This window comes from Erigeron canadensis, chromosome 5 (assembly GCF_010389155.1).
Source record: "Erigeron canadensis isolate Cc75 chromosome 5, C_canadensis_v1, whole genome shotgun sequence".
NCBI lineage: Eukaryota > Viridiplantae > Streptophyta > Magnoliopsida > Asterales > Asteraceae > Erigeron > Erigeron canadensis.
The window spans coordinates 539,281-553,978 of NC_057765.1; the positions used below are offsets into that span (position 1 = coordinate 539,281).

At 31.8% G+C, this 14,698-nt stretch overlaps 1 protein-coding gene across 1 annotated transcript; it reads right to left on the minus strand.

Annotated features, from left to right (window-relative positions):
- Positions 1-10,734: 10,734 nt before the first annotated feature.
- On the minus strand, positions 10,735-12,353 carry LOC122601957 (pathogen-associated molecular patterns-induced protein A70). Its single transcript, XM_043774685.1, has 2 exons — positions 11,634-12,353; positions 10,735-11,150 (listed from the first exon to the last, which is right to left on the minus strand). Exons 1-2 carry the CDS (start codon positions 12,226-12,228, stop codon positions 10,882-10,884), a joined length of 864 nt encoding a protein of 287 aa, XP_043630620.1. The 5' UTR covers positions 12,229-12,353; the 3' UTR covers positions 10,735-10,881.
- Positions 12,354-14,698: the final 2,345 nt, after the last annotated feature.

Here is a 14,698-nt window from a genome sequence, read left to right on the forward strand (position 1 = left end):
ATAATTTTTCTACTACTTATTTCATGCAAAATTTAAAATTTTTCTTGTGTCTAAAAATCATTTTGAGAATATAAACTTTGCATGTAGACAAAAGATGACGATAACTAAGCAATATTAGCTTTGGTAGATGAACGGTTAGTTAGAACTGTTAGTATAACTATAGATTTGTGGTTGTTCATTCTTCCAACTGGATTAGAACTTAGACTGAAACTGTATGCGATTATGTTTGTCATAGCACATTTAACTGGACTTTAATATGCCTAGCAATTAGAGTTATCTAGTTATTAGTATATGTGTATTAATTGGACTTAATAATATAAGTGCTTGTGTAGGAACTAGTTTAGACGTATGGTTCGCCTTAATTCTTACACTATTGATTGTGAACTAGTTGCATGCGGAGTAAGTGTATGAGTTATCTGGGGTCTCTAATAATGTCTATTGCATGAATAATGTAGTAATCTTAAGAAAGACAATCAGTAGATTAACTAAAAAGAGTTCGAAGAACTATTAACGAGTAAAATCTATACGTATCAAGTTATGTCGCTTTGCGTGTGGGGAACCACCGACCTATCACCGTTGTCTTGATGTAAGGTATAAACTCTAACCATTAGTTGAGTTATGTTGCTCTGCGAGTGGGGAACCACCGACCTGTCACCGCAGTCTCAACTATTAAAGATGATAATATTGTATAACTGCTTTAGTGTTTAGCTAGTGAGCATGACTCTAGTGTGAGAGTATATCTAAGTAGTGACTCATAAGTACACAAACGAATGAAATATAAATGCCTTGCTAGTAGCTAATAGATCTGATTGTTATGCAAACTTTAATTAAGTGCTTAACTAGTCAACAGAAGGAAGTAAGATTGAGCTTTAAGACATGTGGAATTATAGAACGGTTTTAGAGGTATTAATACGAATATAAGGTTAACTTTCAGTTTTGATTGACCAATTATCTTGCCTCTAGCTATAGCTTACTGATTTTGTCCAAAGCTTTCTCAAATCATTTTGCATGACTAATCTTTCAGATGTTTCATAAAGTAGAATAACTTGAACATTTAAGTTATTCGCTCATCATTGATTTATTTTCTTGGACTCTTTACTTGAGGAAAATCAAAGACTTAAGCGTGGGGGATATAATGAGCGTCCATTTTGTGATTATTTCCCATCATTAGGCCGTGTTTTGATGCTTAAATAAGCTTAGAAAGGTGAACTTTTGGTACTTAATTGGATGTCATGTTATGATAAGTTCACAAGACGTGCAAGTGAAGGCAAACGTCTCTACTCAACTTAACACGAAGCAACAAGACTTTTGGACGAAGACTAGCAAGCGGATCATGAAGAATTTGAGGGCGACATGAAGCATACGACCATGCGTTAGTATTTTGAGCATAACTTCTTCATACGGACTCCGTTTCTAACAAGTAAGCTATCCACGGAAAGACAAGAGAAAGATCTACAACTTTCATGTTGAACCTGAAGCCTCCAGCGCCGCTCATTTGTCTCTAGCACCGCTGGAAGTGATCATGAAGCTTACGAGTGCCGCTGGGACACCTTTAGCATTGCTGGGACTTCCCCAGCGCCGCTGGGAAAGTCGGTTCAGCTAGGGTTTAGTCCGAAAACCTATAAATACCCCCCTAAATCCTAAGATCCGAAGCATACTTCCTCCAGACGACTTTGGGGTCTGTTTTAGGGTATTTTCATCAGATCTAAACCCTCGGAACACCTCCATATCATCCGGAAGATCAAGCATTAATTCTCAACAACAATGATCATTCAACAAATAATTATTAGGTCAAATTAATTAGGGTTTGTGGTGTGAGGTTCGTAGGAGCGGCCAAGAAGGATAATGACTGTGTGACTTCGATTTCCCTACTATTAGTTTGATCTTTCCTTTCCTTTTATTATTGTTATTAGCATACTTATTTGCAAGACTTATAATATTTGACAATTATTATTATGGATTCATTTATATTAATGATTGTTAGATTTATTTGCTTTACCATGAGTAGCTAAATATTTATGCATCTGCTTGGATAATGTGATCATGCTGCTATAGTGATACTGATAATTAATTATAATTGTTGGACCGCTTTATGCTTGACCATCGATCCATAATTGTTTAGGCTTAAATACTTAAATGAATATAAAAGTATGTTAAAGTAGGTTGAGAACATGACAGGAAGCCAAACTACTTAGGTGACTTAACAGGAATCCCATTAGACTATAAAGGTCAGGTCATAAAAACAGACTTAGTTTATAATCTTAATTATGGGACAGAACAAGAAGCTTAATTAAAGGGTTAGGTGACTTGACAGGAATCTTGACCACTTAGACCGGAGGACTTAACAGGAAACTTGGTTGTGATTAGTCGTTCAACAGTTATAAGTAGTATGGTAGATGATCTATGTGGCATGTTAACTGTTTTCAAGTAGATGTATCGTTTTTAATTATTATAGTCTTTCAATAGTTTTAGTTAATTAAGTCGTGACAAACCCCCAACAACCTTAGAATTAAACCTAGCTGCATTCTTAGACATACTCCCTGAGAACGATCCTGGTGTTATCTATTTGCTATATTACAAATGATCGGGTCAACTGCCCGTGAGTGAATATAGTAGAGAAGTTAACCTTGTAATAACTAAATTTAAAACTTGTTAGAAATTTAAGTTAACAAATCTCGCTCTATCATGGAATCAATCATCGAACTAAGCAAGTACTACAAACTTGATAGGTATGCGTGTGCAGAGCCAGCATTATATCTTAATGCCATGCCACTCAAAGTTAACATGAAGCATAACTCCCTTAGATGATAATCCTGAGATACCCCGCCATTATTTCAACTTTGGGAATTATCAAAAACAGTTACATATATATGATAATAAAGATAAAATAACAGGTGATGAACTACTCAATTTTACTATTTGTTCTTTTATCGGTTTATATTACCCCTTTAACAAACATAAAAAAAATTCTTTTGAAACACCGTCTTAAATAAACAAACAGATTATTACGGAAGGCTTCAAGGAAAAATAGAAGACAAAAGTATAAAAGACGGTAGACCATTGGTTGTTTTCACACTCATAGATATCAGGTACCAATAAAACTACAGTAAAACCTCTATAAATTAATAATGTTGGGACTGAAATATTTTATTAAATTATCGAGATATTATTATATCGATAAATTAATAAATTATCAATTTAAAGAGTTTCATGTATCATTTTCAAAATTTTAATATCCAATGTACATTCACATATTAAATGACACAAGAGTCCAAAGCAAATTGCTTTCTACGATAAAATCCGTTTCATGAATTCAATCGGCTCAAGTAATTTAAACGATGTAAACTATGAAGAAGACATTTGTGAGCTTAATTACGGGTATGCATTATTAGCACAAAACAGATGTGGGTGAGCTGAGGGATTATCCTGATGAAAATAATGAATGTTATGAGGTTCAAAACATTGAAGAATTTGTGATGGATATTGTTTAAATTCTACTTGATAATGAAGTTGGAGATGATACAGTAATTTTGAAATCAATCACTCGGAAATAAGCATTATAAGTGGCTAACAACTCTTCACAACTTTTTGTTGCGACAATGTCTCAACTTGTAAGCGAAATGTAGAAATTTAAGGATAAATTCAACATAGATTTAAAGTTAAAAAAAAAACAAGTGACTATATATTCATTTATTACTAAACAATATTAAAATTTTGGAATATTTAAAGAATTATTAATTTATAGTTTTGATGGGACCTATATATTTACTTTGGGGTTTCAAAAAAAATTATTATCTTATTATTTTATTGATTGGTGTCTAATTTTGTATTGGTCCCAAGTTAAGACCGGACAAATTATTAATTTTATCAAGGTTATTAATTTATAAAGGTTCTAGTGTAAAAGCATTCCATATTTCATACTAGACATACTAAAAGTTCTACCAAGACAAAAAACCGAGGACGGCTACAAATATATAATACCTGCCAGTCTGTCACAAGATGTAAAAATAGCGCAAACATTACCATGACTAGCTTCAAACCTTTGTAAAGTTCATGGCACTCTCGGTAGCTAAAACTATGTACCAAATCTTTTGTAAACATACTCATGATCTGTTAGATACAACTATCGAACACCAACTTTTGTGAAAAACTCACATCCATGTCTAATGCGTATGCAGTTCATTACATGTAATATTTACACTTCTTACATGTAGAACAAATCATCGTCGACACTCCATAAAATAGCACAAATTAGTGTCGCATAACGCGCGGCAAAATCTTCCTAGTTAAAAACTAAATCTGCATCTTCTATATATCCCATATATAATAGTTCCATGTAAGTAGAACCATCACTAAATCAAATCACAATGCTTTGGTGAATACGGCAATTGGAATTTGGATTAAAAAGTGAATCATTTAAAAAAAAAAATGCTATTACGATCACTCACGCAACGCTACCTTTTGCAATCAGCCCCCCCCCCCCCCCCCCCCCCTTACCGCAGTAATGGGAATCGAACCCGCGATATATTCACATCCTGGGCCCTTACCACACCTACCTGATGTCAATGGGCTAAAGCCACTGGAAAACAAAAAAATTATGTGTTTGTGTTTTTGTGAGTTCAAAAACATTCAGAGTTCACTGATGACTACTCCCTCTATCTCATAAAGATTGAAGCGGTCTTAAAATTTCATTTGGAAGTTTTTGTCTCTAGTTATTAGAGTTGAAAAAAAGTGATTGTAGTGATTTGATCCAAAAGTTAACTTTTCACCATCTTCCTACTCTAGTGTTAATCTAATTGGCCGCATAGATTTTTTTTATTATTTTTTTTATTTATTATTATTTTTTTATAAGTTGAAATCTTCACCTTGGAGGTGTGGACTTTGAAAGTAAGTGCTTATTTCAGATTTTCATCCAATTAATGAATTTGGCCTGAGAGAAACAGGGTCCAACCTAACAAATTGCAGTGCCGGTCCTGATGATTCGTGCGAGACAATCAACTATATGCCCATGTTAAAAAGGTTTAAACAACTTTTCTTTTTTCAATAGTATAACCATTTCGTAGCTTATGTATATAATAGCGAAAGGCCAAAAACAAGCCTTCAGAGGTGGTTTGGAAACTTCTTTCTTTTCAGCTAAAAAAACACCTTGTTATAATCAACATTAGCTAGAAAATTTATTTTAATACTTAAAATTGTTAACCTATACAATTTTTGTTCACTCGGGCTTCTAAATAAATTTACATATAATAATTGCTCGTGCACAGCGGCCTTGAACATAGATATTTCGTGTCTCCAATTTACATATAATATGGGGTATCTCTTTGGCGTAAGTTATGCTAATTGTTATTTCATTCGATTGATCACTATTTTATATTTTGGATATTTTTATACGAGTAATAAGATTCCATGATCAAAACTCAAAAAAATAAGTTTTACTGTGAATATTTGAAACAAATTACAAAAACATAAGCTTAAAGTTTGGTTCGGTGGCTACTGCTAATACTCCGTGATACAAGTACTACTTTGTATTTCCAAATACTTGCATAAGGAAGTAAATAACTTGTAGAAGTTTAGGAGGTAAAGTTGACATTTAAACATATACAAAGTATTCAAACAAAAGGTAATGAAAATCCTTATCTTCTTCCTAGAACAACTAACTTGCAAGTCAAATTATCTGCAACTCTAATATATATGCTTCGCTCATGAAAATTTTGTTGCCCCAATATTTTATCATGCTAAGGGCCGGCTCTGCCAACAAATAATTAATTCCAAATATTATTTTTAATTTTTATTTTCTTTTTAATCAAACACTCAATTTAAGTAGCACCGAGACGGGTATGATAAAGAGGTACGAGGACAATACGGGTACGAGAAACGGCAAAAATAAAAATAGTAAGACACATGGACGGCAAATATACGTCAATAAAAACTATAAAAAATGATAATATATTAAAGAAAATCAAATATAGATATATATTATGTAAAGTATAAACTCCAAAAATACTCGCATCTTAAAAAGATAATTAATAATCGAACAGCTTTCAATATATAAGTTTTCTTTAAATTTAATATATTTTACATTTAATTAATAATATATATATTTTTTAACTTAAAATAATATATAATAAATTAATAAATTAATATTAATAATGAAAATCAAACATTGAAAGAAAATTATATACTCGTACTATTTTGAGGTTGTTTTTGATATAAAGCATGAAACTTTAAGGTTGATTTTAAATAAAATATAAAACTTCAATGTTTAGATTAAACAATGATAATAAAATTAATTGTAAATAAATAAATAAATCAATTGATTATTCTCTCTCCTTCACCTTCGTTCCATTCCAGCCGCCGGAAAAACCAAAGAATATTTTTTGTTTTTTTTCGGCCTCACACACCCACACAGTATATATACATATATTAGATGGTGTCGACCGAAACCCTAAATCATCACATATCAAGTAAAAATAAAAATAAAATCCATGCAAAAACCAACCAATAAACAATGGAATCAAACGAAACAGATATTGTAATCCAAGAATTTAACAAAATAAAGAAAACTTGGGATGATGCGTATATTCAAATCCTAAATCACATTCAAGAAATCGAAAATTATGGTAAAATTTCAAGATTAAATGATAATATTAATACTAATAATAAAAAGAAAGATTCATTGCCAAGATTAAATGGGCTTGCACAAGATGAACTTGTTGTTAGTATATGATCACGTAAAATGAACGTATATCCGTAAATGATTTAAGCCTACGGGGTCACATAAAAAGACAAGGTAACTCTATATTATTAATTAATATATTAAAGTAATATATTAATTAGTTTGATCACGAAATAATTAATTTAAATAAGTTAAAGGGTTAATTGTATTCAAATTAATTAGAAAGAGGATTAAATGTGAAAATAGGAAATTAGTGTTAGACCTTATAATTTTCCTATTTTTTTTGGGGGGGGGGGGGGGGGGGGGGGGCAGTTCTATCAAGGGCTTTTTAAGCCTTGATTTAACTTGTTTTTCAAAATAATTAAACCCTAAATATTCCCTATATATAGAGGGTTTAATTCAAGAGTTTTTTTTATTCAATTCACACATAAGTTTCTCTCCTCTTCTCTCTCCTTTTCCTTGTTCGGCCGAAACACACAAAAAGAAAGGGTTTCGGGTTTTGTTTGGTTCGACTTATAGGGATAGTAACAAAGGGTTGTTCGGTTCGTGATCGGGGTACTAGCATACGATATAAGAGGTGTCTAGTGTACGATTGTAGAGGGATTTACTTCAAATCCTTTTAAAGTTCTTCACTTTTTCATATACATTAAGAGGTATTCCTTAACCCTATTTCAAGGTCAATTATTTGATTACATGGTTTTATTTGCTTCCGTTGCGTACTCGTAAATAATGATATTTAGTTATATATTCCAACAGTGGTATCACGAGCCACCCATGTAATTTTTAATTACCTAAAAATCAAAACTTGAAGGGGGGTTAGGGTTTTATATTTTTCGAATTTTTTATGTAATTATTTTGATTATTTTATTAATTAATTGGTTTAATTGTAATAAAATAATGAAATAAAAAATAAATTTTTGTTTTTTGAAACCCTAATTCAAAAATCTGTAAATAAAAAAAAATTGTCTTTTTTAAACCCTAATTGAAAATTTTGATTTATTGCATGATTAATGTGTTATGCATGCGTTTATGGATTACCTTTATTTTAATTGTTAAATAAAAGTAATAATCATGAGTTTTTACATGCAATTAATTCATGATTATTACTTAATTATAATGATAAAATTACTTGATCACTAGGTCTATTAGATGGATAATTAAAATAATTAATTGTTTGACAATATGATAATTATTTGTTAATGTTGTTGCTTGACACCAGTCCACTAAAACGACCATATCTTTTCATCTGTAAGGAGTTAGAAGTCGTCCTTTGAACTTTAGATACTAAACCCATAGGGCTACAACTTTGTAGTTCTGTGCTAAGCCCAGTTCGGTCATGCTCTAGGCCTAAATGGGTCGTGAAGCTGCTGGAATTTTCTAATCAGCACCTTATGTGTTTATGTGATAAATTTGTTATAAAATTTTGGCTTACACAATAAAGTTTACTTGATGTATGTGGTCCTTTTCCTTGAGAAAAGGAAGCCAATCTTAAACCATAGTGGCCTAACCAAGGATAGATACCTAATTGTTACGTGTTTATGTTCAGTAAGTTTAGTTTTGCCATTTAAGAAAATTGTGTGCAAAATTGTTTTTGAAAAATTAAACTTGACTAAATTATATTGAAATAATGATTTTGTTTATAAAATTGGTGCCCTAAAATCAAAAGATACACCGGCTCACTTATTTGAACAAACCCTAAAATCTTTCACATAGTCTTGTGTGTTTTCTCTCCCAAGTTCTAATCCCCATCTAAGAACAATCATCTTGTTTTGGGAACCCGATATCAATGACAAACATTATTACTTTTACAAGGTCCTCTAGATCGTTATTATTATCATATTTTCATTATATTTACAATACGAATCATAATTATTCCAACATATTTGTTGTAAAGGCTAATAATTGTTGTAGATATATCTCTTCCCCATCTTTAACCTCATATAATGCTATTCTGTTATCACGGTTTATCATAGACACTAGCTAGTCCCTAATATATATGCAGCCATGACCTAAACAGGTGATCATGGGACTAATGCAAGACCAATTCAAAAAGTGCAGTAAACGAACATATGTGAAAATTAAAAATAACTAATCAATGAAACGGGCTGTTTTCTTTATAATGCGAATGGGCCTTCCTTCTTGGACTGTTGAGTTGTCACTTGGGCTGTTGCTGGACGTATCACACACACAATTATACTTTTTTTTCAAATTGAGGAGTTGTGTTATGTGTCTTTTGGATACGTGGTAGGGGTACTGTACTAGAAAATATGTACATCATACATTATTTTTAATAGAAAGTGACATAAAAGATTCTTGTTCGTTATTATTATTATTATCATATATGTATATGTATATATATATGTATGTTTATAAATATGGTAGTATATGATATGTGATGTGTAGTGCGTACGTGTAACTGTGTAAGTATTAACCCTTTGGAGTTCATATTCTATATGCACATATTATATATTTCATATTCTATACACATATATTATGTAAATTACAATTTTGTTTAATTATAAGAGAAAATTTTATGTCTTTCGAAAAATCAAAAAAATTCATTTTCCAATTTTGCTCGGAAGGAGGCCGGACAAGTCCAAAGTTGTGAAATATAATACGAGTACACAAATTTTGGCTCATCAAAAGATATATATGTAGAGAAAAAAAAAAATTACACGATGACGATCGCGCGAGAAGCCTTACCAATAACACTGTAATCAACATTGATTTTAATCGAACTTTATTTCATGTACGTTTTTCTATTAAATTATCTTTTATTTCATATTTTAAGTAAAAGTACTTTATGAAAAAGAAATAATAATAGACTGTCTCAAGCTATAATAATTTAGAAAAGTTAAAGTGAAGTCATCTTTTTAGAACAGAAATGGCATGCTAATGAGTTCTTATTTGCTTATCTTTGTCATTCACACGCACAAAAAGAACCTTTATTTACGAGAGTTTTTTCACGTGGGTTTTTCACCTTATTATATTAATTATGAGTAACATAAATTATACTGTATCTTAAACACGGTTATAACATGTGTACGTGAATGTGGGACTGTTTTGAGTTTATTTTTTATGCTCCAACGTACGAAACGATCTATTTATAAAAGGAAAATACTGAACAAAGTTCTTAACGCTTCATTTAAAGTGCATAAAAAGATTGTACGTTTCCATATTAAAAGTTTACCCCTAAATTTTATGTTAAGTGTACAACTAATTAATGCATTTTAAAATATCTTATTAGAAAAGTTTGAGATAGATTGCCTAATTAAGCTTATCTAATATTGAAAACTTAATTTTAGAAAACTTTAAATGCATTATATTATAGTTGGCTCTAAATTTAGTTAGAAAAATAATTGGATTATGGATTTTGTGAGAAACTAAGCTAATGTTTTGTGAATACGTTTCATTCATTTTAAAAGTTCGCTTATAATTAATCTTCCAAATAATTAGGTTTCTCTGTGCGTATAATATATAGCATAGCATATATGACATCTTGTTTTGTGACATCATTAACCATTATAAAAATGATATCATCACGTACGAACGTCCATGTATATATGACCCCCATTTTATTTAATGTCTGTCAATTATGGTCTCCTTTAACTTCGATCGGTTGGCTTGGCTGTTTGTTGCGAAAAATAATAATGTTTCTCTAGGTCCACGTACGAAAGTTGGTAATCTGCATTTACTCGATCGATCAATTAAGAACACTCACAACGTACACCTTTCACATGATGATCGATCGAGAAACATATATATATATATATTTTGTTGATCCGTACGTCCCCACATGAATGCATGCTCTCTCTAAAGGAGAGTTTGATATATGTTCAATGGCTAGCTACAATTAATTCCTTTTTGTTGATTTATTACGAGAAATGATTTAAACTTTAAAATGAAACTTTATTATATATTTTTAAAAAAAAAAAAGTTTATATATGTTAATTGAAAGTGCCGAACATCTTTAACCTCATATATATAATGCTATATTGGTATCATGACACGGTTTATCATAGTCCCAAATTGATTAATTTGAGCCTTCGCTAAAGAGAAGAAACAAAAACAAATACTGCAATTTATAATAAGGGCCGGGTACATTTAACCAAATAACTAATTAACAAGATTGATCACTCGCTAAAAAAAAAAATTAGAAAAAACTTAGCCAATATATATATATATTTGAAAATGATGATTATTAGTTAAGTGCCCCTGTTCAGCATTTCTCGAAACCTTTGTAGCGAATCAATCCTTTGTAATTTCAGGTGTTGCTTAAACCTTTTGATGAAATCGTCGGCTTTTGCATCCACACACTCATCACGGGTCTCACTTGGTGCTCTCATCGTTGCTGGCCGCCGTCGATCAACATCTTCATCGTCTTCTAATACTGCCACCCTCTTCTCGCTACTTGATTTTGATAGATTGCTACCTGATGACCTCTTTGCAAGAGTCATCTCCGGATTTTGTGACACTACAACAAATATAAATTAAAAATACATATTAGTTTTTGTGACATTGTTGGCCCTATAGAAATAATTTTAACATTAATGAGCTACCTAAGAAAACTTTGATACGTACGTGCCTACCTAAAAATCAAAAATATTCGATCACTTGTAAAAGAGAAAAAAAAAACACAAAAGTAGTCCATACACCATAAAAGCGTCCAAATCATTTGTCATGTCCAATTTGTTTTGAATAACTTTACTCAATTAATGTAGACTACATTATCTTAATCGGTCTGCGTTACAACATAATGGAATCCCTGGAAAACAAACCCAACGCTTGGCAATCACAAGACTCGAACTCAAGTTTTTAATTGGGAAAAATTTCATGCCCATGACAACCTAGGCCGGCCTAATTACCTCTATGCATGCCTATATATCTATATATATATTTGAGAGTATGAAATTATAAATTACGTTAAACGTACTAATAATTTAGTTATGTTGCTTACATTTGGCTAATTTGTTGTTGCGTGAATTGCCACTACTGCTAATTGTGACATCATCAATATCATGGTCTTCAAGATGCGCGTCCATGTTGGAATATTGCTCATCTTGCATAGTAGTGTTTGTTTCGCTAGAATTATGATTGGAGTGGAAAGAGGAAGTGAGTTTGAACGACTTAACTCGATCCAATAGTGAAGGAGCTCGAGTGAGTTCACTCGTTGAGCTGTTACCGACTTGTTCTGGCTCAGTAGTAGATGATGAGTTGTGGTAATTTGGCGTGTAGAAAGAAGAGAAAGAATAATCGATGGACCTAACTCGTTGCAAAAGAGATGGGGCTTGACTTGGTTGACTCACTGAGTTGTACTCTGCTGTTTGATCATCAGGGGCACCGGTGTAGAATGATGATGAATTCACTGATGACTTGACTCTTTGTAGTAACGAAGGTGATCGAGTGAGTTGACTCGGTGAACTCGGATTGTTATGATGATTATTGGGAGACTTAAAGTTTGAAGCTAAGAAGATGATGGCGATCATGAGGTTAAGAACACAAAAAAGAACAGTTGGTGTGAACCAACTAGCCAACATGGAAGCTATAGCCATATATTGATGAATCACCCCCAAGATTTGCTTAATTATTATATATTCTTGTTGTTGGATCACTTTTTGTGTGTGTGTGTGTGTGTTTTGTGGTGAAGAAGATGGAAGATGAAAGATGAAGATTGTAATGTGTGTTAGTATTATGGATGATAGATAGAGATGTAGAAAATTGTGTGTGTTTATATATAAGTCTTTATAGTCATAAGTGATAATTAAATAAAGAGACGTGGCATGGACAATTTTGAAAGTTTATTCATCATATCTAACAAGAAAAGTGTGTTTACACTAATAAAGACAAATTAGATCATCATCTTTTAGTAATTTAGTCTACGGTGTTTATATGTACGTAAACTGTAAAGCAATGATGAAGAATTTGTATTCTATGCGAGATAAATGCCATGGTTACTTTTTATTGAGAAATTACTCTACTTCCTCATTAAAAAAAGTGTGATAACTTCGTCCTATTCCGAATAGGAAGCGATAAATATACAATTGATTTCAGCATGGAAGTTAGAATTACTTGATCATGCCATTTTATTTTTTATTTTTTTCATATCACGTAGGTGGTTTTGACACGGAAAACTGGGAAAGTGACGTTTTTATAGCATATTTTTATCATAAATAATATTAGGCTATCTTCAATGTTAAATACGTCATTACATCATATTATCTTTATAAATTCTTAAGTGTACATTCTTATAAATAATTTAAATCCTATAATTTTATCTACAACTATATAAACATTCTTACATATCCTTATTAGGTAAAGACAAGTAAGGGCATGCCCTTAGGTCAGGGGATCCTTCAAAAAAACCTTTAGTTTTAGACAAAGTTAACCGGCCAAGGATATCTCAGTACACCTCAATTGAAGATGGTCTCACATGTTTTAAATTAATGTATACATATTATACAGTAAAATATATACATTTATTGTGTGTATTGCTAAAAAAAATATGATAAAGATATCACTTCCTTCGACAAGAATATATCCTTTAAAATTGCATGTAGAATTGTGGATTTCATGTTGGTCGTTTTGATTCTTACATATATGGTTTGTTGTCGGTTACATGTGTGAGTGTGAGCTTCCAAGTTCGGTGAAGAGATTGTGAATCCGCATTATTCTCATCATATCATTAAAGGTGAGGCCAATGAACAGTGTCATCGTTACGTGGTACTATTCTATTGGTTCATTTATACCCGTGTTTTTATTCGGATTTTGTCATATCAAATTCCGTTCGAGTTTTTTTCTTTTCGTTTTTCTTGGTTTCTTGCACAATTTTTCTCCATTTGTGCTCTTTTCAATTGGTTCATCTTATACCCCGCATCACTACTTAGATTTTGCCATATCGTATCCTGTTTGGAGTTTTTCTTTCTATACTTTTATAGTTTTTTTTACTAGTTTATTATTATTGGTGATATATTTTTTATTTTACCAAACAAACCTCGATCTATATCCATCAATAAATTACGTCATAAGACCATTTTTCTCTTTTATTATATATCTTACTTGATATATTCGTGCTTATTTTATATTAATTTAAACTTCAATCAATATCAACTTGATATTCAAAACTCCACCACTTGTATTAAGAGTTGGCCCTTCTAGTTTTAGTTGTACACTACTAGTACTAATATTTGTGCGTGATGCACAGATTGATTTATAATATTTATATCCATTATTTCATTTATAAGCAAACAAATAGTACTAATATTCGTGCGTGATGCACAGATTGATTTATAATATTTATATCCATTATTTCATTTATAAGCAAACAAATAAAATGATCAATTGTTTCCAAAGTAATATCTTGTCACATAGTCCTTGGGATTTAGCTCAACTGGACATTTAATGTCCCTTATATCTTTCAGTCAAATGTTGGTTATGAGTTCAAAACCTTTGAAAGACATATTGAGAAGTTTTTGCCAATGAAGTGGAGCATGGGGGTTTTTCTCTAGCATTAGCTAATTCCTCCAGAACGATAGTGAGACTTCCACTGCCAGTCATGCCCTCGGATTGACTGTGCTTGTGACGTGTTCAATCTCTACATACCGCTAAGTTCAATCACCACTGCTGTTCAAAAAAATATATATCTTGTCACATAAGGTTAATGATAGCTAGTGTGTCTTGAGCACTAACCATCATGTCTTACCAGTGGTGACAAAGGTTATAACATATAATCGGGAAAGCAAAACTCGAAAGCATATAACAAAACCAAATTTTAATATTATGAAACGAGCATAGTGCACGTGCGTTGCTGCGGCTAGAAAGTGATGACAATATAAAAGGGAAGCGGTGGTGGAGAGCGAGGTAGGCGGTGGAGAAGGAGAGCAACGGCGGAAGAGGGTGATAGAAAGTCGATGAGAGTGTGTAATGATTAGAGAGAATGGGGAAAAGGATGGTATATAAGGGTATTATGTTTAAGTAGGGGTATTTTGGGAAAAAAAATGCTGAATTTAAGAAATTTAATACTCT